Below are 26,177 nucleotides of genomic sequence, written 5' to 3'. Positions count from 1 at the left end.
TTTAAGCATTGAATAAAAACATTTTTATGACTGAGACCATTCCGGTGCCAAAGTTGAGGGGAGCCATAAAGGTAAAATTTTTTTATAATATTGTATTTGCAAGGGCGTCAAAGTAATTTTCATGGTGGGTCACGTCGCAAGTTTTCTTTGACAAAAAGGACATAAAACAAACAAAATCAAAAAACTTGATGGATCTGAAGTTGATCTAGACATTACGTAATGTATAACCTATTTTTAACACTTTTATGAGTGAGGCCCTTTCGGATCCCCAAGAATAAAAAAACAAAAACGGTCTTTGCTCAAAAAATAATAATGAATCAAAATCAATGTTGCAGTAAATTGTTGACCTATTTAAGGCTCCAATTATTTCACATCAAATATTCCACTATGAAAATTGTTTGGGGGATAATAGTGCATATTTTGTGTTTTTGCCATACAAAAACTAAGCTTTCTTTGACATAAATGACATAAAACATACAAAAAAATCATTAAAAAAAACTTGATAGATCTGAAGTTGATTTAGAGATTACATAACACTTTTATGAGTGAGGCTCTTTTGGATCCCCAAGAATTAAAAAAAAAAATCATATTAAATCAAAATCAATGTTATAAATTATTGACCTATTTACCGCTCCAATTACTTAATAACAAAAATTCCACTTTGAGTTGTTTTTGGGGGAAAATAGTGCATATTTTGTGTTTTTGCCACAAAAACAGGGTTTTGACAAAAATGGTTTAAATTATTTTTTTAAAAGTATTTTATATTGACAGACCTGAAGATTAGACTCGAGATTTAAGCTTTGAATAAAAACATTTTTATGACTGAGACCATTCCGGTGCCAAAGTTGAGGAGAGCCATAAAGGTAAAAAATGTTTATAATATTGTATTTGCAAGGGCGTCAAAGTAATTTTCATGGTGGGTCACGTCGCAAGTTTTCTTTGACAAAAAGGACATAAAACAAACAAAAAAAATTATCAAAAAACTTGATGGATCTGAAGTTGATTTAGAGATTACATAACACTTTTATGAGTGAGGCTCTTATGGATCCCCAAGAATAAAAAAAAAAAACGGCCATTGCTTAAAAAATAATATTAAATCAAAATCAATGTCATAAATTATTGACCTATTTACCGCTCCAATTACTTAATAACAAAAATTCTACTTTGAATTGTTTTTTGGGGAAAATAGTGCATATTTTGTGTTTTAGCCACAAAAACAGGGTTTTGACAAAAATGGTTTAAAATATTTTTTTAAAAGTATTTTATATTGACAGACCTGAAGATTAGACTCGAGATTTAAGCATTGAATAAAAACATTTTTATGACTGAGACCATTCCGGTGCCAAAGTTGAGGGGAGCCATAAAGGTAAAAAATGTTTATAATATTGTATTTGCAAGGGCGTCAAAGTAATTTTCATGGTGGGTCACGTCGCAAGTTTTCTTTGACAAAAAGGACATAAAACAAACAAAAAAAATTATCAAAAAACTTGATGGATCTGAAGTTGATCTAGACATTACGTAATGTATAACCTATTTTTAACACTTTTATGAGTGAGGCCCTTTCGGATCCCCAAGAATAAAAAAACAAAAACGGTCTTTGCTCAAAAAATAATAATGAATCAAAATCAATGTTGTGGTAAATTGTTGACCTATTTAAGGATCCATTTATTTCACATCAAATATTCCACTTTGAAAATCGTTTGGGGGATAATAGTGCATATTTTGTGTTTTTGCCATACAAAAAACAAAGTTTTCTTTGACAAAAAGGACATAAAACAAACAAAAAAATCATCAAAAAACTTGATAGATCTGAAGTTGATTTAGAGATTACATAACACTTTTACAAGTGAGGCTCTTTTAGATCCCCAAGAATAAAAAAAATAAAAATCATATTAAATCAAAATCAATGTTATAAATTATTGACCTATTTACCGCTCCAATTACTTAATAACAAAAATTCCACTTTGAATTGTTTTTTTGGGGGAAAATAGTGCATGTTTTGTGTTTTTGCCACAAAAACAGGGTTTTGACAAAAATGGTTTAAAATATTTTTTAAAAAGTATTTTATATTGACAGACCTGAAGATTAGACTCGAGATTTAAGCTTTGAATAAAAACATTTTTATGACTGAGACCATTCCGGTGCCAAAGTTGAGGGGAGCCATAAAGGTAAAAAATGTACATATTGTATTTGCAAGGGCGTCAAAGTAATTTTCATGGTGGGTCACGTCGCAAGTTTTCTTTGACAAAAAGGACATAAAACAAACAAAAAAAATTATCAAAAAACTTGATGGATCTGAAGTTGATCTAGACATTACGTAATGTATAACCTATTTTTAACACTTTTATGAGTGAGGCCCTTTCGGATCCCCAAGAATAAAAAAACAAAAACGGTCTTTGCTCAAAAAATAATAATGAATCAAAATCAATGTTGTAGTAAATTGTTGACCTATTTAAGGCTCCAATTATTTCACATCAAATATTCCACTTTGAAAATTGTTTGGGGGATAATAGTGCATATTTTGTGTTTTTGCCATACAAAAACTAAGCTTTCTTTGACATAAATGACATAAAACATACAAAAAAATAATTTAAAAAAACTTGATGGATAGATCTGAAGTTGATTTAGAGATTACATAACACTTTTATGAGTGAGGCTCTTTTGGATCCCCAAGAATTAAAAAAAAAAATCATATTAAATCAAAATCAATGTTATAAATTATTGACCTATTTACCGCTCCAATTACTTAATAACAAAAATTCCACTTTGAGTTGTTTTTGGGGGAAAATAGTGCATATTTTGTGTTTTTGCCACAAAAACAGGGTTTTGACAAAAATGGTTTAAAATATTTTTTAAAAAGTATTTTATATTGACAGACCTGAAGATTAGACTCGAGATTTAAGCTTTGAATAAAAACATTTTTATGACTGAGACCATTCCGGTGCCAAAGTTGAGGGGAGTCATAAAGGTAAAAAATGTTTATAATATTGCATTTGCAAGGGCGTCAAAGTAATTTTTATGGTGGGTCACGTCGCAAGTTTTCTTTGACAAAAAGGACATAAAACAAACAAAAAAAATTATCAAAAAACTTGATGGATCTGAAGTTGATCTAGACATTACGTAATGTATAACCTATTTTTAACACTTTTATGAGTGAGGCCCTTTCGGATCCCCAAGAATAAAAAAACAAAAACGGTCTTTGCTCAAAAAATAATAATGAATCAAAATCAATGTTGTAGTAAATTGTTGACCTATTTAAGGCTCCAATTATTTCACATCAAATATTCCACTTTGAAAATTGTTTGGGGGATAATAGTGCATATTTTGTGTTTTGGCCATACAAAAAACAAAGCTTTCTTGGACATAAAAGACATAAAACATACAAAAAAATCATTAAAAAAAACTTGATGGATAGATCTGAAGTTGATTTAGAGATTACATAACACTTTTATGAGTGAGGCTCTTTTGGATCCCCAAGAGTAAAAAAAATAAACAAACGGCCATTGCTTAAAAAATCAAATTAAATCAAAATCAATGTTATAAATTATTGACCTATTTACCGCTCCAATTACTTAACAAAAATTCCACTTTGAATTGTTTTTGGAGGGAAAATAGTGCATGTTTTGTGTTTTTGCCACAAAAACAGGATTTTGACAAAAAAGGCTTAAAACATTAAAAAAAAAAAGTATTTTATATTGACAGACCTGAAGATTAGACTCGAGATTTAAGCATTGAATAAAAACATTTTTATGACTGAGACCATTCCGGTGCCAAAGTTGAGGGGAGCCATAAAGGTTAAAAAAATGTACATATTGTATTGCAAGGGCGTCAGTCATTTTCATGGTGGGCCACCTCGCAGATACCAAAGCCCTTGGAGGGCCGCTTCATGTCAATATTACAGTCTCCATTTCCTTGTTTTATTATGGTTGTTTACCAACAAACTTATGGAAAACCTGCTTTGGAATCAAAAGTCTAAGTGACAACTTAATTTCAGCTAGTGTAGAATGTTCATAAGACAAAGGGTTTGAATGATACAAAGGCGAGAAATGCACAAGGAACGGGATTGAGAAGGCACTTTTCTGGTTTACCTGACACATGAAACGTGATGAATTGAGGGAGCGCACTATCCACTTTAGCCGCCGTTCCAACTTTGACCACAGCGTCAGTTGCTATGTAGAGTGGCGCTTTCCCTCATTTTCAGCAGACTGCATTGCAAAATTATTAACCCCCGCTCTTCCTCTCATGCGAGATCCGCCCAGGAATGGGGCCGTATAAATCCCTTTCCTGCTGTAGCTTGTTGCGTCAGATAATATCGAGATAAGAGCTGCATTTGCACGCCTTGATGCTTTTTTTTTTTCCCAGTCAAAATTTAGATACATTATTCAATAAAGATGGAATAAAGTTGATGCACATTCTTTCCAGGCAATCGCGGGCCAGATGTGGCCCCCGGGCCTTGAGTTTGACACATGTTGTATTGGTTTTAAAAGTGTCAAATATCTAAATGGCCCCCGCATGCTTTGATTTAAGTCACATACAAAAAGATCACAGCTGTTTATCTATTTTATGGAAGAATATAGTTAATCACGGACCTGGCACCCAATGTTATTGTCAGAATAATTGTATCTAAGTTATCACCAAACTTTGTGTTTCAATGAGTTCCCGGCGAGCAGACAAAAGCTGTCTTTAATCTTACCAATCAAAAGACTTGTAAAACTCCACTGTGTAGGGTGGGAAGTGACATGAAGGTGTCGGTTTCTTTGATGTATTGTAATCCACAGGAAGATTTTGTCTTGACCCGAGCGGAGAGGAAGCAGGACCTGACCCCCCCTCCAGGCACCTCTTCTTTGAACTGTTTTGTGACCAAAGGCAGCGGCTGTTTACGACCCCCGTACCTTTAAAAACAGCTGTTGCCCATGTAATCGGGGAAAGTCCAAATAAAAGAGGAGGCGTATAATCTTTCGTGCGTGGTGGAAGACTGTACAAAGAGTACAGCCCAGACGTTTCTCCTCAATGAGCTAAATTGAATTCTGTCTCTGTTTAATTCCTTGCTTCTTGTCTTGTTTAATAGATGTCATCAGTGTTTGAACCTGACAGTTATGAAAAAAGTATCGATTTTGAATCGAGAATCGTTACCTCCAAGAATCGAATAGTGTGGTTCCCAAAGATTGGACAACTCTCTTTGGCGCCTCACGCAGCTTCACACTTACTGATGGACTGTTGAATCGCTCCACAATCTTGGCCCGTTTCTTAATGGACATGGTGCCGTCCAGTCGGACGTAGGGGTACCTAAAAGACAGCAGCAGAGCTGGAGTACCAATCCTACATTAGGCTTGATCACCCCCTAAAAAAAATGCACCTTCTAGAATAGCACAGCTTCTCGAAGATGTCCAGTGTTTGCGTGTAGTTGGAGACCAGGACCACCTTGTCGCTGGTGGTCGTCCTGGTCATGGCCAGAATGTAGTCCAGGACCAACATTTTCCCTGGAGTAGAGCAGGCGTACATTGAGCGGCGCACGTTCCTTCATGACTTCGGCCTTCTTACCTGACAGCTGAGGCTCCACGCTTTTGATGGAGTAGCCCGGCGGGAAAAGATCTAGAGCCCCTTCGAAACCTTCCTCGCCCTCCAGGCACTTGTCATAGATGAGGGCTGGGTCTGGCACACCACAATCATCCCTTAACACACTGTTTTTCAACCTTTTTTGAGCCAAGGCACTTTTTTAGCGTTGAAAAAATGCGGAGGCACACCACCAGCAGAAATCATAAAAAACAAAACTCAGTTGACAGTAAAAAGTCACAATTGTTGGATATGACTTTAAAGCATAACCAAGCATGCATCACTACAGCTCTTGTCTCAAAGTAGGTGTACTGTCACCACCTGTCACATTACGCCATGATTTATTTGGACTTTTTTGCTGTTTTCCTGTGTGTAGTGTTTTACTTCTTTTCTTGCACTCCTATTTTGGTGGCTTTTTCTCTTCTTTTTTTTTGGTATTTTCCTGTAGCAGTTTCATGTCTTCCTTTGAGCGATATTTCCCACATCTACTTTGTTTTAGCAATCAAGAATATTTCAGTTGTTTGTGTCCGTCTTTGTGGGGACATTGTCGATTGTCATGTCATGTTCGGATGTACTTTGTCTTTGCTCCGCAGTAAGTCTTTGCTGTCGTCCAGCATTCTGTTTTTGTTGACTTTGTAGCCGGTTCAGTTTTAGTTTCAATCTGCATAGCCTTCCCTAAGCTTCAATGCCTTTTCTTAGGGGCACTCACCTTTTGTTTATTTTTGGTTTAAGCATTACACATTTTTTTTTACCTGCACCCTGCCTCCCGCTGTTTCCCACATCTACAAAGCAATTAGCTACCTGCTGCCACCTACTGATATGGAAGAGTATTACACGGTTACTCTGCCGAGCTCTGGACAGCACCGACACTCAACAACAACACATCATTTGCAGACTATAATTACTGCTTTGCAAAAAATATTTTTTAACCCAAATAGGTGAAATTACATAATCTCCCACGGCACACCAGACTGTATCTCACGGCCGCGGCACAGTGGTTGAAAAACACTGCCTTAACATGTACACCACCATCCCATTCCAAGACAAGTATTACACCAAGAAAAATGTGGAATTATGGGAGAATGTGGAAAATAAACAGCATGAATTTTTTGATGCGGAAATGTGTTGCCATTTATATTGATGAGAATGTGGAATTCTGGGAAATAGATTGTCTGAATCTTTTGCTGAGAAATTAACATTTTCCTTTCCCCCCCACAATGGGAAAAAAATAGCAATTTTTGGAATGTAGAAATATATTATATCAATGTATAATTGCGATAGGCATGTAATCGATATCAATAAAAAATGTGTTTCATAAAACGTTCCATTTTTTTTCTTCTTCTTCTTCATCAGAAAAATACGGAAGTTGCGAATCAAGTCTGGATGCAGGAACAAAGGCACTCGCTCTCTGGTAACATCACTGGTCACACGCTAACAGCCAATCAGGTGGCAGTATCAACTATCAAGTTTGAGATGATGTCGGTCATGCTGCCTCTGCGTGCATATTGCTGATGTCATCACAACATTCGGTTTTCAGCGGACACATTTTCGGTGCATCACTAATTATGCATACAAATTAGGTTATATATTCATTAGGGATGTCCGATAATGGCTTTTTGCCGATATCCGATATTCCGATATTGTCCAACTCTTTAATTACCGATACCGATATCAACCGATATATGCAGTCGTGGAATTAACACATTATTATGCCTAATTTGGACAAGCAGGTATGGTGAAGATAAGGTACTTTTTAAAAAAATTAGTAAAATAAGATAAATAAATTAAAAACATTTTCTTGAATAAAAAAGAAAGTACAACAATATAAAAACAGTTACATAGAAACTAGTAATGAATGAAAATTAGTAAAATGAACTGTTAAAGGTTAGTACTATTAGTGGAGCAGCAGCACGCACAATCATGTGTGCTTACGGACTGTATCCCTTGCAGACTGTATTGATATATATTGATATATAATGTAGGAACCAGAATATTGATAACAGAAAGAAATGGGGGGAGGGAGGTTTTTTGGGTTGGTGCACTAATTGTAAGTGTATCTTGTGTTTTTTATGTTGATTTAATATAAAAAAAAAACCAAAAAAAAAACGATACCGATATTAAAAAAAACGATACCGATAATTTCCGATATTACATTTTAGCGCATATATCGGCCGATAATATCGGCAAGCCGATATTATCGGACATCTCTAATATTCATCCATGCATACATTATATTGCTTTAATTTGTTTTCACGAAATAAACCTTCATTTTTAAAAGGAGTGCCGGCTTTTATTTTGCCGTGGTCAAAAAAAAACGATACCGATAATAAAAAAACCGATACCGATCATTTCCGATATTAAATTTTAACGCATATATCGGCCGATAATATCGGCAGGCCGATATTATCGGACATCTCTAATATTCATCCATGCATACATTATATTGCTTTAATTTGTTTTCACGAAATAAACCTTCATTTTTAAAAGGAGTGCCGGCTTTTATTTTGCCGTGGTCAATTACATGTAGGGGCAAACCCTGTTCATTTTAATGGGTCGTTTTGTTCCAGAAAATACTAAAATTCAGAGGACAACTGGGACATTTTGGAATGTGGAAAATTGATCGTTTGAAGAACATTTTGATGCTGTAATGTTTTAAATGCGTTGACAAGTGTAGAAAAATGACATTCATTTTAATGGGGATTTTTTGGGGCCGGAAAATGTGGAATTTCAATGAAAACCAGCATTGTTTTTAAACAGACATTTTAAAAATAGATTGCCGGGATGTTCTGTTGTGCTAATGGTTTGAATTGTTCCGAAAAATTCTCAAGATCAAAAGAAATTTGTGTTATGGAAAATGTGGAATTTTGAAGGACGATGGGAATTTTGGATGTAGAAAATTCTTCGTCAAAATGCTCCGAATGTTTTTGGTGATGGTTTAATCAGAGGTGTCAAAGTCATTGTCACTGAGGGCCACATGGCAGTTATGTTTGGCCCCAGAGGGCCGCTTCGAACAGTGAATACTATTATTACTCCATTTCTTTATGCATTTTATTAGTAGATTTTTTTAAAACTAAAATGTAAAAAAATATGCAATAATTTCACCTCAAAATGTAGTGTATCATACTGTAAATGGAAAACCAGTACTGCTGGTAAAAAAAAGGCAGCTCAGTTGCCAAAAATTTACTGTAAAATTCAATTTATTTTTTACTGTAAATAAAAAAAATAATGCAATTTTACAGTAAAATATTGGCACTTGAGCTGCCAGTTTTTGTTGTTGTTTTTTTCAACAACAACTGTAGATTTTTCGGTAAATGCCAAAACAGAACCACAGTTTTACAGTAAAAAAAGTACTGTTCATTTAGAGAAAAATGCTGTAAAAACCACAGTATATTTCCAAATTTGACCATGAAATCTATTGCTACTTTTACATTGCACAATTTGATGGATAACTTGCTTTGAAATCATTATTATTAGTATTTATTTCTATTTAAAGAATGGTTTCAATGCTTGATCATATACACTAGCGTTCAAAAGTTTGGGGTCACATTGAAATGTCCTTATTTTTGAAGGAAAAGCACTGTACTTTTCAATGAAGATAACTTTAAACTAGTCTTAACTTTAAAGAAATACACTCTATACATTGCTAATGTGGTAAATGACTATTCTAGCTGCAAATGTCTGCTTTTTGGTGCAATATCTACATAGGTGTATAGAGGCCCATTTCCAGCAACTATCACTCCAGTGTTCTAATGGTACAATGTGTTTGCTCATTGGCTCAGAAGGCTAATTGATGATTAGAAAACCCTTGTGCAATCATGTTCACACATCTGAAAACACTTTAGCTCGTTACAGAAGCTACAAAACTGACCTTCCTTTGAGCAGATTGAGTTTCTGGAGCATCACATTTGTGGGGTCAATTAAACGCTCAAAATGGCCAGAAAAAGACAACTTTCATCTGAAACTCGACAGTCTATTCTTGTTCTTAGAAATGAAGGCTATTCCACTAAATTGTTTGGGTGACCCCAAACTTTTGAACAGTAGTGTATTTTTGCATAATTAGACACGCCTTCTAGGCTCCAGCAGCCCCCGCCACCCTGAACGGGACAAGCGGTAGAAAATGGATTGATGGATAGACAATATTTAAGTAAACATAATTTGTGATTACATGGAGTACATATACTTTTTTCCTCCCAAAATAAAACTAAAGAATACATTTAGTAAGAAAAGCTACAGTACTTTATTGATACATATTATTTCCAGGGCCAAATAAGATGAAGTGGCGGGCCACATCTGGCCCCCGGGCCTTGACTTTGACACCTGTGGACCTTGTAAAAAAATAAATTAAAAGTCCATTCATTTTCAAAAGCAATTTTGTCTTAATGAAATATCCCAAAGTCAAGGCCCGGGGGCCAGATGTGGCCCGCCACTTCATCTTATTTGGCCCTGTAAATAATATGTATCAATAAAGTACTGTAGCTTTTCTTACGAAATATATTCTTTAGTTTGATTTTGGGAGAAAAAAAAAATGTACTCCATGTAATCGCAAATTATGTTGATTTAAATATTGTGTATCCATCCATCCATTTTCTACCGCTTGACCCGTTCGGGGTGGCGGGGGCTGCTGGAGCCTAGAAGGCGTGTCTAATTATGCAAAAATATATGATCAAGCATTCAAAGCATTTTTTAAATAGAAATAAATACTAATAATAATAATTTCAAGGCAAGTTATCCATCCAAGTGTGCAATGTAAAAGTAGCAATAGATTTTGTGGTCAAATTTCGAAACTTACTGTGGTTTTTACAGCATTTTTCTCTAAATGAACAGTACTTTTTTTACTGTAATAAACTGTGGTGAAATTTTGGCATTTACCGAAAAATCTACAGTTGGGGATGTTGTAAACAAACAAAAAAACAAACAAACTGGCAGGTCAGGTGCTAAAAGTTTACTGTAAAATCGCTTTTTTTGTTGAAATTTACAGTAAATGTTTTTTACATTTTACAGTAAATTTCTGGCAACTGAGCTGACTTTTTTTTTTTTACTATAAAAACAGCAATACTGGTTTCCATTTACAGTAATATACACTACATTTGTAGGTGAAATTATTGCATATTTTTTTACATTTTAATTTAAAAAAAATCTACTAATAAAATGCATGAAAAAATTGTGTAATAATAGTATTGACTGTTCGAAGCGGCCCTCTGGGGCCAAACATATCTGCCATGTGGCCCTCAGTGAAAACGACTTAGACACCTCTGATTAAAACATCCAACATAAAAAACATTTTGACGGAACAATTTTCTACATCCAAAATTCCCACCGTCCTTCAAAATTCCACATTTTCCGTAACACAAATTCCTATTGACCTTAAGAATTTTTTTGAACAATTCAAACCATTAGCACAATAGAACATTCCGGCAACCTATTTTTAAAATGTCTGTTTAAAAACAATCCTGGTTTTCATTGAATTCCACATCTTCCGGCAACAAAAAATCCCCACTAAAATGTAATTTTTCTACACTTGTCAACGCATTTAAAACATTACAGCATTAAAATGTTCTTCAATCAATCAAAAGGTCCACATGCAAGCTATTTGAAATGTATTCTTTCCAGCATTTATCTGTTCCGATGAGAAAGGACAGCGTTTCAAGTTCAGAAATCTTACGGTTGCAGAGTTTCTTGAGCGATGTGATGGACGAGAGCGAAGAGACGCTAATCTTGCCCCCTTGCAGCGCCTCCACGGGCTTGGCCTGCCTCAGGAAGCGCTTGTAGAGCTCCGTCTGCAGAGGGGTCAGCCTGCAGGGGAAAGCCAGCACGTCTTTAGCACGCCAGGCCCAGTTTGGATCCCCACTGACCCAACCACCTACTTGCAACAGACCACCTGCTCCATCTTCACCGGCAGATACTTGGACAGGATGTCAGACGTTCTCCGGATTAAACACCTGCGGAGAGACGCGGCAGGTGGCGAAGTGGACTTGACGACATGAAGAAGGAAGCTACCTGTTGACGATGCTGATCAGCTCCTTGAGTTTGTCCTCGCCGCTCTGTCGGTCTTTGTCGCTGGCGTCCGCATCGCGACCCTTCAGGATGGGGAGCTCGAAACGTTTCTTGAACTCCTGAGCTGTGCCTGTCATGATGAGATGATACCAATGGACGGTTTGATCAAACTTTGCAACGAGAATTTGTGCAGTTTTGTTCTACATTTTTTCAGAGGGAAGGCGGTTGTTGAGGAAAAATGAACATTTTAGTAATCTCTTGTCCAACAACAATTTTAGTCTCAGTGCTTCTTATGTGCTGTTGCGTTTGACCAGATGTTCCTCCAAGTGGGATGTAAAACGCTGGTCAGTCCCAAGTTCCTTAGATGACATATAAACTGAACTCAAATGTACCACCAAGCACAGGATAGGTATTTTGTAATTTATTGTCAAATATTTGAGAATAGAGACCAGCCTCGAACAACACATACGAATGCGTAGCCCAAGTTGATCTGACAACATCCCGGAATGCACTCTCCTCTTCAATATCTCCCCCCCGCCCTCACTTGTCTCACCTCAAACACATGCTCATTGTGCTCCTTATCTAGAGTCGGCCTGAAGGGAAGCAAGGAGGATTCCTTCTCTCTGCCTTCCACCCCAAGGCCATCCCCAGTGCAAGCACTTTGTCATGAGATGATTAGAAAAGCAAAGAGTACAATATGGAACATTAGCTATATGTAATATGACTATTAAAATTAATAAGTAACACAAAATATGGATATATGAAGATATATATATATATCCTTCAGTGCCTTATGTTGTATTGTTTCATAAATATATTAAAATATACTGTCTTTTAGACAATATATTTTATATCCCCCTTAGGGTGGTCTCATTACCAATATTTTGGTACCGGTACCAAAATGTATTTCGAAACTTTTCTAAATAAAGGGAGCACAAAAATTTCATTATTGTCTTTATTTGAACATAAAATCTTAGTGTACATGAAACATGTTTATTATTGTCATTTAGTCCTTAAATAAAATAGTGAACATAGTAGACAACTTGTCTTTTAGTAGTAAGTAAACAAACAAAGACTCCTAATTAGTCTGCTGACGTATGCAGTAACATATTGTGTCATTTATACACCTATTATTTTGTACACATTATGGAGGGACAAACTGTAAAAATTGATTATAAATCCACTTGTTCATTTACTGTTAATATCTGCTTATTTTCTGTTTCAACATGTTCTATCTACACTTCTGTTAAAATGTAATAATCACTTATTCTTCTCTTCTTTGATACTTTACATTAGTTTTGGATGATACCACACATTTAGTATGGATCCGATACCAAGTAGTTACAGGATCATACATTGGTCATAATTTAAGTTCTCATGTGTCCAGGGACGTATTTACTGACTTTATAAACATGATATGAATTTTTTTTTTTTAAATAAAAAGATTTTGTGACGATACAAAAATCATAGTAGTATAGACTAGATACGCTCTTGCACTTGGTATCATTACAGTGGATGTCAGGTGTAGATCCACCCATGGCATTTGTTTACATTGTGACGTCAGTGAGCTATTGTATCCTCCTACGGTGTGTAGTGAAGCATGTTTAGCTATTCCTCATCCTCCAGTGATAACGTTAGATTAAAGAAACTCACTTTATTTGTCGCCATGGAGACAAGGATTAGTGTTTTAGAAGTAGCTAAACCACTGCCAATGGACGCTAGCTAGCCATGTCTTAAAGTAGCTCTTCCTGAGGGTGTTTCAGTGTTATAACTTCACCTTTATCTTGACTTTATACACCAAAATGCGTCCATTCTCCCTTTTCTGTCTACACACTGTGTCTGCTTGTAAGTACTCTGTGTGTGTGCGCTGCCCAACATGCTCCTCTGTCCGTAAAACCAGCAATGTCATGACGCGCCGTCACGCCTGTAAATAAAAAATATGGCGAACCGGTACTTTTCAAACAGAGTATAGTACCGTTTTTGATTCATTAGTACCGCGATACTATACTAGTACATATATATTGTACAACCTAATCCCTCTGCTCATTCCTTGGACCTTGTAGAGGTAGCTCTGCTTGGTACTTCTTACACCATCGCCCCACCTTTCAAGACCATGAAACTGTTGTAATGTCGGAGATCACAAATTTATATTGTATTTGTCTTTTGGTGGCGAGGTTACTCTCCAAACGGGTTTCTTTTGTGATTGATGCTGTATTACTGCCATTTCCATGTTTAACCAAAATATTCATGTTCACAATCAGATAATCTGTTTTTCTTATCCTCCTTTTCCCCGCAAAAAACGGGCCACTTTGCGCCAACTCCTCTCTCATCTCACATTCCAAGGTGGATATAAAGATCTGAAAGATTTATTTCTCTCTCTTCTTTTGTCAGCGGCATAGACTTGCTTCTATTTTAACTGTTAACAAATACTTTAAATTCCTTAAAGCTTTCTCTGGGCATTTTCATATTGAATTAAAAAAGTTCCACATCAAGGTCAGTTAGGCCTGACCGCATCAAAAAGTAGCTTACCAAGGATGCCAGCGTTGACAAAGTGGACCAGGCTGAAGTACTCCAGCAGGTCATTCTGGATCGGTGTGCCTGATATGAGCACTCTCCTCTGGGCTCGCATGGCGTTAAGAGCCTGGTACGTCTGGTTGTCAGAGTTCTTGAGCCGATGGCCCTGCAGAGAGTCAAACACACACAAGAGTTAAGGCTGGAGTGACTAACTTGTGCTGCACATTTCTCCACACAGCAGAACCACCTCATCGCAGACGACCAGTCCAACTTGGCCTTTGTGCAGAACCTCGGCGTGCAGCCGAAACGTCTCGTACGAGATGATGAGTATGGGGGTCGGTACTCGGAGGCCCCGCTGGGAGATGAAGTTCACTAAAAGGCACAGACAGATGGACACGTGACAAACTTGAATGCGTGTTATGACATGACTTCTATTATTATTTACCTGAAGTGAACTAGGAAGAAAAAAACGATCTTGTTAGCAGAAAATAAAAAATACAAATTTTTTACCTTGATTTTAGACATTTAAAGTGTTTTAGTCATAATTCTATTTTAAACCATTATTTTTGTTAATTTAAAAGTAGATTTGTTGGTATTTAATTATTGTTACTATAACTCCTACAGGTATATGATAAATATTACTTACAATTAGGGCTGCAACAACTAATCGATTAAATCGATTAAAATCGATTATAAAAATAGTTGCCGATTAATTTAGTCATCGATTCGTTGGATCAATGCTATGCGCATGCGCAGAGGCTTTAAAAAAAAAAAAAAATGTTTTTTTTTTTTTTTTTACCGTAAATAAACCTTTATTTATAAACTGCAACATGTACAAACAGCTGAGAAACAATAATCAAAATAAGTATGGTGCCAGTATGCTGGTTTTTTTTCAATAAAATACTGGATAGGATAGAAATGTAGTGTGTCTCCTTTGACCGATTATTAATCGAAGTAATAATCGACAGATTAATCGATTATCAAATTAATCGTTAGTTGCAGCCCTACTTACAATAAGAAAAATAATCTGCCAATAAGAGCTGCAATGGCAGATTTTTTTAAAAACTATTTCATAAAGTATACCTCAGATTTTAGTAGGTAATATTCATGATAAGCAAGTTGGTCTAAAATAAAGTGCCTGGCTGTCTGTCTGCGATGAGGTGGCGACTTGTCCAGGTCGCAGCCGGGATAGGCTCCAGCCCCACCGCAACGCCGAGAGGGACAAGCGGTAAAAAATGGATGCATGGAAGATATTATTTTCAGCAGCCACCATTTTTTTCCACTGGTGCACTTTATTGCACCTAAATTAAATCGACATTGTATTCCATATCAATCATTCTTTACCTGAGGGCAAATACGAAAATGTTATTAAATGTTAAATCAATAAACTACTGCACGCTTACATTGACTCAGTCTATACTTAGCTTTCATTTCAGGTCAATATTATTTTACTGTATTATTTTTCTTTCTAAAAAAAAGTGTTGATATTCACCATAAACACACCTTGACACTTAATTCTAGCTGGGTGAATAAAAATGGCCTTTTCTGTCCCCAGTTATCAAAGAATCGTAGAATCAGCGCTCCAATGATCAAGGCTTTTTCTTGTGGCCAACTAGAGGTGGGAATCTTTGGACACCTCACCTTTTTTGATTCATTGTATATTTTGTAACATATTAACTAGAGATGTCCGATAATATCGGCCTGCCGATATTATCGGCCGATAAATGCTTTAAAACAGGGGTCACCAACGCGGTGCCCACGGGCACCAGGTAGCCTGTAAGGACCAGATGAGTAGCCCGCTGGCCTGTTCTAAAAATAGCTTAAATAGCAGCACTTACCATTGAGCTGCCTCTATTTTTAAAATTTTATTTATTTACCAGCAAGCTGGTCTCGCTTTGTCCGACATTTTTAATTCTAAGAGAGACAAAACTCAAATAGAATTTGAAAATCCAAGAAAATATTTTAAAGACTTGGTCTTCACTTGTTTAAATAAATTCATTTATTTTTTTACTTTGCTTCTTATAACTTTCAGAAAAACAATTTTAGAGAAAAAATACAACCTTAAAAATGATTTTAGGATTTTTAAACACATATACATTTTTACCTTTTAAATTTCTTCCTCTTCTTTCCTGACAATTTAAATCAATGTTCAAGTAAAAAAAATGTTTTATTGTAGAGTATAATAAATAAATTTTAATTTAATTCTTCAATTTAGCTTCTGTTTTTTCGACGAAGAATATTTGTGAAATATTTCTTCAAATTTATTATGATTAAAATTCAAAAAAATTATTCTGGAAAATCTAGAAAATCTGTAGAATCAAATTTAAATCTTATTTCAAAGTCTTTTGAATTTCTTTTAAAATTTTTGTTCTGGAAAATCTAGAAGAAATAATGATTTGTCTTTGTTAAAAATATAGCTTGGTCCAATTTGTTATATATTCTAACAACGTGCAGATTGGATTTTAACCTATTTAAAACATGTCATCAAAATTCTAAAATTAATCTTAATCAGGAAAAATTACTAATGATGTTCCATAAATTCTTTTTTTTATTTTTTCAAAAAGATTCGAATTAGCTAGTTTTTCTCTTCTTTTTTTCGGTTGAATTTTGAATTTTAAAGAGTCGAAATTAAAGATAAACTATGTTTCAAAATTTAATTGTAATTTTTTTTTCGTGTTTTCTCCCCTTTTAAACCGTTCAATTAAGTGTAAATATCATTAATTATTAATAATAACATAGAGTTAAAGGTAAATTGAGCAAATTGGCTATTTCTGGCAATTTATTTAAGTGTGTATCAAACTGGTAGCCCTTCGCATTAATCAGTACCCAAGAAGTAGCTCTTGCTTTCAAAAAGGTTGGTGACCCCTGCTTTAAAATGTAATATCGGAAATTATCGGTATGGGTTTCAACTTCCCGATTTTCCCGGGAGACTCCCGAATTTCAGTTCCCCCTCCTGAAAATCTCCCATACAGCCATACAGGTCACACTGAGGGTGGTCATATAAACAAGTTTAACACTGTTACAAATATGATAATATCGGACTGCCGATATTATCGGACATCCCTACTTATCATTACACTATGTACCAAATAAAATAGCTTTGAGGTCGGTAAGCACAACCAAAATGATTCCGTACACTAGGTGCACCGGGTTATAAGGCGCACAGTCGAGTTTTGATAAAATGAAAGGATTTTAACTGCGCCTTATAGTACGAAAAATGCGTTAAAATTCTGGTATTGTGACAATAGGGTACATTAATAATGTATTGATATAAGATAGAACATTTCTAGAAGCAAACAGAAGCTTTGCATCACAACTGTAGGATTAGTGAGCGTGTAACTGTTGCTAAACGACTCCTTGATTGCGTCGAAGCACAGAGATAATTACCAAGTTTCCGGTCTATGTCGTCCTTGGAGCCTCCGTCGATGGCCAAGGGCGCCACGCGTCCTCCCAGCCACTTTGCCACCTCATTGAACCAGTTCCGGACCAGACTGGACGGCGACACCACGATGACCTTGTCTATCTCCGGCTTGGCGTCGGCGCTCTGGCGAAGCAGCGTCCACATCAGGGTGATGCACTGCAGGGTCTTGCCCAGACCCATCTCGTCGGCCATGATGCAGCCGTACGAGCCCGGAATGCGTCTGCCCGTCACACACTCCCACAGGAACCTCACCCCCTGGATGTGACAGGACTTATTACGCAGTTGTTCACTACTACTTGCTGAAAACTGTATCATCATATTAGTGTTTTTCATATCGGTCGATATCGATAATTACCGATATTTTTTATGCCCAATCGAAATCAGAGGAAGGTTACATCTTAAATGAAAATGTTTACATTTAATATATTTTCTCTTGCTCCTTATCCCCTCAGCTTTCAAGGCATAAAGGGAAAGAAATGTCAACACAAGCTTGGACAACAATAAATTGTAAAATCACATTGAACACTTAAAAATAGGCTCTTAAATTGAAGGCGTGACAATAAGGAATATGTAAGAAATGCTTATTAAACTGTAAGAAAATTAGAGGTGGGTCAAATAACATTTCCTACATCTAAAAGGACTGGGCAGTTGAAGCAGGACAGTTTTTTTTTATTTTTGTGTAAGGGTCCCCCCTTACGACATTTTAGCAAAATTTTTTTTTCGTAAAATATGCATTTTCTTACATTTACGGGTTTAGTCGGGACTCCTGATGACGTTTTGAGACATCTCCTACAACTACAGCACCAGAATTGTGCTCCTGAAGCAAGTCTGTTTTTTTGAATTTTTTTACGACATTTAAGCAAAATATTTTTTTTCGTAAAATATGCATTTTCTTACATTTTTTTACATTTACGGGTTTAATCAGGACCCCTGATGACGTTTTAAGACATATCCTACAACTACAGCACCAGAATTGTGCTGCTGAAGCAAGTCCGTTTTTTTGAAATTTTTGTAAGGGTCCCCCCTTACGACATTTTAGCAAAACATTTTTTTCGTAAAATATGTATTTTCTTGCATTTTCTTACATTTACGGGTTCAATCATGACCCCTGATGACGTTTTAAGACATCTCCTACAACTACAGCACCAGAATTGTGCTGCTGAAGCAAAACCGTTTTTTTGAAATTTTTTACGACCTTTTAGCAAAATTTTTTTTACGTAAAATATGCATTTTCTTACATTTTCTTACATTTACGGGTTTAGTCGGGACTCCTGATGACGTTTTGAGACATCTCCTACAACTACAGCACCAGAATTGTGCTGCTGAAGCAAGTCCGTTTTTTTAAATTTTTTGTAAGGGTCCCCTCTTACGACATTTTAGCAAAATGTTTTTTTTCTTAAAATATGCATTTCTTACATTTACGGGTTTAATCAGGACCCCTGATGACGTTTTAAGACATCTCCTACAACTACAGAACCAGAATTGTGCTGCTGAAGCAATTCCGTTTTTTTGAATTTTTTGTAAGGGTCCCCCCTTACGACATTTTAGCAAAATTTTTTTTCGTAAAATATGTATTTTCTTACATTTTCTTACATTTACGGGTTTAAACAGGACCCCTGATGACGTTTTAAGACATATCCTACAACTACAGCACCAGAATTGTGCTGCTGAAGCAAGTCCGTTTTTTTGAAATTTTTGTAAGGGTCCCCCCTTAGGACATTTTAGCAAAACATTTTTTCCGTAAAATATGCATTTTCTTACATTTACGGGTTCAATCATGACCCCTGATGACGTTTTAAGACATCTCCTACAACTACAGCACCAGAATTGTGCTGCTGAAGCAAAACCGTTTTTTTGAAATTTTTTATGACATTTTAGTAAAAAATTTTTTTTCGTAAAATATGCATTTTCTTACATTTACGGGTTTAATCAGGACCCCTGATGACGTTTTAAGAAATCTCCTACAACTACAGCACCAGAATTGTGCTGCTGAAGCAAGTCCGTTTTTTAAATTTTTTTTACGACATTTTAGCAAAATATTTTTTTTTCGTAAAATATGCATTTTCTTACATTTACGGGTTTAATCAGGACCCCTGATGACGTTTTAAGACATCTCCTACAACTACAGCACCAGAATTGTGCTGCTGAAGCAAGTCCGTTTTTTTGAATTTTTTGTAAGGGTCCCCTCTTACGACATTTTAGCAAAAATTTTTTTTCGTAAAATATGCATTTTCTTACAATTTCTTACATTTACGGGTTTAGTCGGGACTCCTGATGACGTTTGGACATCTCCTATAACTACAGCACCAGAATTATGCTGCTGAAGCAAATCCGTTTTTTTGAATTTTTTTACGACATTTTAGCAAAATATTTTTTTTCGTAAAATATGCATTTCTTACATTTTCTTACATTTACGGGTTTAATCAGGACCCCTGATGACGTTTTAAGACATTTCCTACAACTACAGCACCAGAATTGTCCTGCTGAAGCAAGTCCGTTTTTTTGAATTTTTTGTAAGGGTCCCCCCTTACGACATTTTAGCAACATTTTTTTTTCGTAAAATATGTATTTTCTTACATTTACGGGTTTAGTCGGGACTCCTGATGACGTTTTAAGACATCTCCTACAACTACAGCACCAGAATTATGCTAATGAAGCAAATCCGTTTTTTTGAATTTTTTCACGACATTTCAGCAAAAAAAATTTTTTTCCTAAAATATACATTTCTTACATTTTCTTACATTTACGGGTTTAATCAGGACCCCTGATGACGTTTTAAGACATCTCCTACAACTACAGCACCAGAATTGGGCTGCTGAAGTAAGTCCGTTTTTTTTTATTTTTTATAAGGGTCCCCCCTTACGACATTTTAGTAAAAAATTTTTTTGCATAAAATATGCATTTTCTTACATTTACGGGTTTAATCAGGACCCCTGATGACGTTTTAAGACATCTACTACAACTACAGCACCAGAATTGTGCTGCTGAAGCAAGTCCGTTTTTTTGAATTTTTTATAAGGGTCCCCCCTTACGACATTTTTTCAAAAAAATGTTTTCGTAAAATATGCGTTTTCTTACATTTACGGGTTTAGTCGGGACTCCTGATGACGTTTTGAGACATCTCCTATAACTACAGCACCAGAATTGTGCTGCTGAAGCAAGTCCGTTTTTTTGAATTTTTTTGTAAGGGTCCCCCCTTACGACATTTTAGGAAAAAATGTTTTTCGTAAAATATGTATTTTTACATTTTCGGGTTTAGTCGGGACTCCTGATGACGTTTTAAGACATCTCCTACAACTACAGCACCAGAATTATGCTAATGAAGGAAATCCGTTTTTTTGAATTTTTTCACGACATTTTAGCAAAATATTTTTTTTCGTAAAATTTGCATTTTCTTACATTTACGGGTTTAATCAGGACCCCTGATGACGTTTTAAGACATCTCCTACAACTACAGAACCAGAATTGTGCTGCTGAAGCAATTCCGTTTTTTTGAATTTTTTGTAAGGGTCCCCCCTTACGACATTTTAGCAAAAAATGTTTTTCGTAAAATATGTATTTTCTTACATTTACGGGTTTAGTCGGGACTCCTGATGACGTTTTAAGACATCTCCTACAACTACAGCACCAGAATTATGCTAATGAAGCAAATCCGTTTTTTTGAATTTTTTCACGACATTTTACAAAAAAATTTTTTTCGTAGAATATGCATTTCTTACATTTACGGGTTTAATCAGGACCCCTGATGACGTTTTAACACATCTCCTACAACTACAGCACCAGAATTGTGCTGCTGAAGCAAGTCCGTTTTTTTGAATTTTTTATAAGGGTCCCCCCTTACGACATTTTAGGAAAAAATGTTTTTCGTAAAATATGTATTTTTACATTTTCGGGTTTAGTCGGGACTCCTGATGACGTTTTAAGACATCTCCTACAACTACAGCACCAGAATTATGCTAATGAAGGAAATCCGTTTTTTTGAATTTTTTCACGACATTTTAGCAAAATATTTTTTTTCGTAAAATTTGCATTTTCTTACATTTACGGGTTTAATCAGGACCCCTGATGACGTTTTAAGACATCTCCTACAACTACAGAACCAGAATTGTGCTGCTGAAGCAATTCCGTTTTTTTGAATTTTTGTTTGCAAAAAATGTTTTTCGTAAAATATGTATTTTCTTACATTTACGGGTTTAGTCGGGACTCCTGATGACGTTTTAAGACATCTCCTACAACTACAGCACCAGAATTATGCTAATGAAGCAAATCCGTTTTTTTGAATTTTTTCACGACATTTTACAAAAAAAATTTTTTCGTAGAATATGCATTTCTTACATTTACGGGTTTAATCAGGACCCCTGATGACGTTTTAACACGTCTCCTACAACTACAGCACCAGAATTGTGCTGCTGAAGCAAGTCCGTTTTTTTGAATTTTTTATAAGGGTCCCCCCTTACGACATTTTAGCAAAAAAATGTTTTCGTAAAATATGTATTTTCTTACATTTTCGGGTTTAGTCGGGACTCATGATGACGTTTTAAGACATCTCCTACAACTACAGCACCAGAATTGTGCTGCTGAAGCAAATCCGTGTTTTTGAATTTTTTCACGACATTTTGGCAAAATATTTTTTTTCGTAAAATATGCATTTCTTACATTTACGGGTTTAATCAGGACCCCTGATGACGTTTTAAGACATCTCCTACAACTACAGAACCAGAATTGTGCTGCTGAAGCAATTCCGTTTTTTTGAATTTTTTGTAAGGGTCCCCCCTTATGACATTTTAGCAAACATTTTTTTTCGTAAAATATGTATTTTCTTACATTTTCTTACATTTACGGGTTTAGTCGGGACTCCTGATGACGTTTTAAGACATCTCCTACAACTACAACACCAGAATTATGCTGCTAAAGCAAATCCGTTTTTTTGAATTTTTTCACGACATTTTAGCAAAATATTTTTTTTCTTAAAATATGCATTTCTTACATTTTCTTACATTTACGGGTTTAATTAGGACCCCTGATGACGTTTTAAGACATCTCCTACAACTACAGAACCAGAATTGTGCTGCTGAAACAATTCCGTTTTTTTGAATTTTTTGTAAGTCTCCCCCCTTACGACATTTTAGAAAAAATTTTTTTTCGTAAAATATACATTTCTTACAATTTCTTACATTTACGGGTTTAGTCAGGACTCCTGGTGACGTTTTGAGACATCTCCTACAACTACAGCACCAGAATTGTGCTGCTGAAGCAAGTCCGTTTTTTTGAATTTTTTATAAGGGTCCCCCCTTACGACATTTTTTCAAAAAAATGTTTTCGTAAAATATGCGTTTTCTTACATTTTCTTACATTTACGGGTTTAGTCGGGACTCCTGATGACGTTTTGAGACATCTCCTACAACTACAGCACCAGAATTGTGCTGCTGAAGCAAGCCCGTTTTTTTGAATTTTTTTTACAACATTTTAGCAAAATATTTTTTTTCGTAAAATATGCATTTTCTTACATTTACGGGTTTAATCAGGACCCCTGATGACGTTTTAAGACATCTCCTACAACTACAGCACCAGAATTGGGCTGCTGAAGCAAGTCCGTTTTTTTGAATTTTTTGTAAGGGTCCCCCCTTACGACATTTTAGTAAAAAATGTTTTTGCATAAAATATGCATTTCTTACATTTTCTTACATTTACGGGTTTAATCAGGACCCCTGATGACGTTTTAAGACATCTCCTACAACTACAGCACCAGAATTGTGCTGCTGAAGCAAGTCCGTTTTTTTTTATTTTTTGTAAGGGTCCCCCCTTACGACATTTTAGCAAAAAAATGTTTTCGTAAAATATGCATTTTCTTACATTTACGGGTTTAGTCGGGACTCCTGGTGACGTTTTGAGACATCTCCTACAACTACAGCACCAGAATTATGCTGCTGAAGCAAGTCCGTTTTTTTGAAATTTTTCACGACATTTTAGCAAAATATTTTTTTTTCGTAAAATATGCATTTTCTTACATTTACGGGTTCAATCAGGACCCCTGATGACGTTTTAAGACAACTCCTACAACTACAGCACCAGATTGTGCTGCTGAAGCAAATCCGTTTTTCTGAATTTTTTTACGACATTTTAGCAAAATATTTTTTTTCGTAAAATATTAATTTTCTTACATTTTCTTACATTTACGGGTTTAATCAGGACCCCTGATGACGTTTTAAGACATCTCCTACAACTACAGCACCAGAATTGTGCTGCTGAAGCAAGTTCGTTTTTTTGAATTTTTTGTAAGGGTCCCCCCTTACGACATTTTAGCAAATTTTTTTTTCGTAAAATATGTATTTTCTTACATTTTCTTACATTTACGGGTTTAAACAGGACCCCTGATGACGTTTTAAGACATATCCTACAACTACAGCACCAGAATTGTGCTGCTGAAGCAAGTCCGTTTTTTTGAAATTTTTGTAAGGGTCCCCCCTTAGGACATTTTAGCAAAACATTTTTTCCGTAAAATATGCATTTTCTTACATTTACGGGTTCAATCATGACCCCTGATGACGTTTTAAGACATCTCCTACAACTACAGCACCAGAATTGTGCTGCTGAAGCAAAACCGTTTTTTTGAAATTTTTTATGACATTTTAGTAAAAAATTTTTTTTCGTAAAATATGCATTTTCTTACATTTACGGGTTTAATCAGGACCCCTGATGACGTTTTAAGAAATCTCCTACAACTACAGCACCAGAATTGTGCTGCTGAAGCAAGTCCGTTTTTTAAATTTTTTTTACGACATTTTAGCAAAATATTTTTTTTTCGTAAAATATGCATTTTCTTACATTTACGGGTTTAATCAGGACCCCTGATGACGTTTTAAGACATCTCCTACAACTACAGCACCAGAATTGTGCTGCTGAAGCAAGTCCGTTTTTTTGAATTTTTTGTAAGGGTCCCCTCTTACGACATTTTAGCAAAAATTTTTTTTCGTAAAATATGCATTTTCTTACAATTTCTTACATTTACGGGTTTAGTCGGGACTCCTGATGACGTTTGGACATCTCCTATAACTACAGCACCAGAATTATGCTGCTGAAGCAAATCCGTTTTTTTGAATTTTTTTACGACATTTTAGCAAAATATTTTTTTTCGTAAAATATGCATTTCTTACATTTTCTTACATTTACGGGTTTAATCAGGACCCCTGATGACGTTTTAAGACATTTCCTACAACTACAGCACCAGAATTGTCCTGCTGAAGCAAGTCCGTTTTTTTGAATTTTTTGTAAGGGTCCCCCCTTACGACATTTTAGCAAAATTTTTTTTTCGTAAAATATGCATTTTCTTACAATTTCTTACATTTACGGGTTTAGTCAGGACTCCTGATGACGTTTTGAGACATCTCCTACAACTACAGCACCAGAATTATGCTGCTGAAGCAAATCCGTTTTTTTGAATTTTTTTACGACATTTTAGCAAAATATTTTTTTTCGTAAAATATGCATTTCTTAAATTTTCTTACATTTACGGGTTTAGTCGGGACTCCTGATGACGTTTTGAGACATCTCCTATAACTACAGCACCAGAATTGTGCTGCTGAAGCAAGTCCGTTTTTTTGAATTTTTTTACGACATTTTAGCAAAATATTTTTTTTCGTAAAATTTGCATTTTCTTACATTTACGGGTTTAATCAGGACCCCTGATGACGTTTTAAGACATCTCCTACAACTACAGAACCAGAATTGTGCTGCTGAAGCAATTCCGTTTTTTTTTAATTTTTTGTAAGGGTCCCCCCTTACGACATTTTAGCAACATTTTTTTTTCGTAAAATATGTATTTTCTTACATTTACGGGTTTAGTCGGGACTCCTGATGACGTTTTAAGACATCTCCTACAACTACAGCACCAGAATTATGCTAATGAAGCAAATCCGTTTTTTTGAATTTTTTCACGACATTTCAGCAAAAAAAATTTTTTTCCTAAAATATACATTTCTTACATTTTCTTACATTTACGGGTTTAATCAGGACCCCTGATGACGTTTTAAGACATCTCCTACAACTACAGCACCAGAATTGGGCTGCTGAAGTAAGTCCGTTTTTTTTTATTTTTTATAAGGGTCCCCCCTTACGACATTTTAGTAAAAAATTTTTTTGCATAAAATATGCATTTTCTTACATTTACGGGTTTAATCAGGACCCCTGATGACGTTTTAAGACATCTACTACAACTACAGCACCAGAATTGTGCTGCTGAAGCAAGTCCGTTTTTTTGAATTTTTTATAAGGGTCCCCCCTTACGACATTTTTTCAAAAAAATGTTTTCGTAAAATATGCGTTTTCTTACATTTACGGGTTTAGTCGGGACTCCTGATGACGTTTTGAGACATCTCCTATAACTACAGCACCAGAATTGTGCTGCTGAAGCAAGTCCGTTTTTTTGAATTTTTTTGTAAGGGTCCCCCCTTACGACATTTTAGGAAAAAATGTTTTTCGTAAAATATGTATTTTTACATTTTCGGGTTTAGTCGGGACTCCTGATGACGTTTTAAGACATCTCCTACAACTACAGCACCAGAATTATGCTAATGAAGGAAATCCGTTTTTTTGAATTTTTTCACGACATTTTAGCAAAATATTTTTTTTCGTAAAATTTGCATTTTCTTACATTTACGGGTTTAATCAGGACCCCTGATGACGTTTTAAGACATCT

The 26,177-nt window shown here is 35.5% G+C and overlaps 1 protein-coding gene across 2 annotated transcripts in view; it reads right to left on the bottom strand.

Moving 5' to 3' along the window:
- The window catches only part of rad54l (RAD54 like), a 93,368-nt gene that overhangs the window by 32,652 nt on the left and 34,539 nt on the right, over positions 1-26,177 (bottom strand). For both annotated transcript variants that reach the window (XM_062038843.1, XM_062038844.1), the window contains exons 8-16: positions 17,449-17,737; positions 14,309-14,433; positions 14,077-14,227; positions 11,551-11,677; positions 11,418-11,492; positions 11,216-11,346; positions 5,542-5,652; positions 5,357-5,480; positions 5,208-5,286 (exon numbers count right to left, since the gene is read on the bottom strand). In XM_062038843.1, the coding sequence (XP_061894827.1) occupies positions 5,208-5,286; positions 5,357-5,480; positions 5,542-5,652; positions 11,216-11,346; positions 11,418-11,492; positions 11,551-11,677; positions 14,077-14,227; positions 14,309-14,433; positions 17,449-17,737 (1,212 nt within the window). The remainder of the gene's footprint in view (positions 1-5,207; positions 5,287-5,356; positions 5,481-5,541; positions 5,653-11,215; positions 11,347-11,417; positions 11,493-11,550; positions 11,678-14,076; positions 14,228-14,308; positions 14,434-17,448; positions 17,738-26,177) is intronic.

Source organism: Entelurus aequoreus, linkage group LG27 (genome assembly GCF_033978785.1).
Source record: "Entelurus aequoreus isolate RoL-2023_Sb linkage group LG27, RoL_Eaeq_v1.1, whole genome shotgun sequence".
In the NCBI taxonomy this organism is placed as follows: Eukaryota; Metazoa; Chordata; class Actinopteri; order Syngnathiformes; family Syngnathidae; genus Entelurus; species Entelurus aequoreus.
Note: the sequence above shows the minus strand (reverse complement) of the source record. Positions and strands in the feature narration are given on the sequence as shown.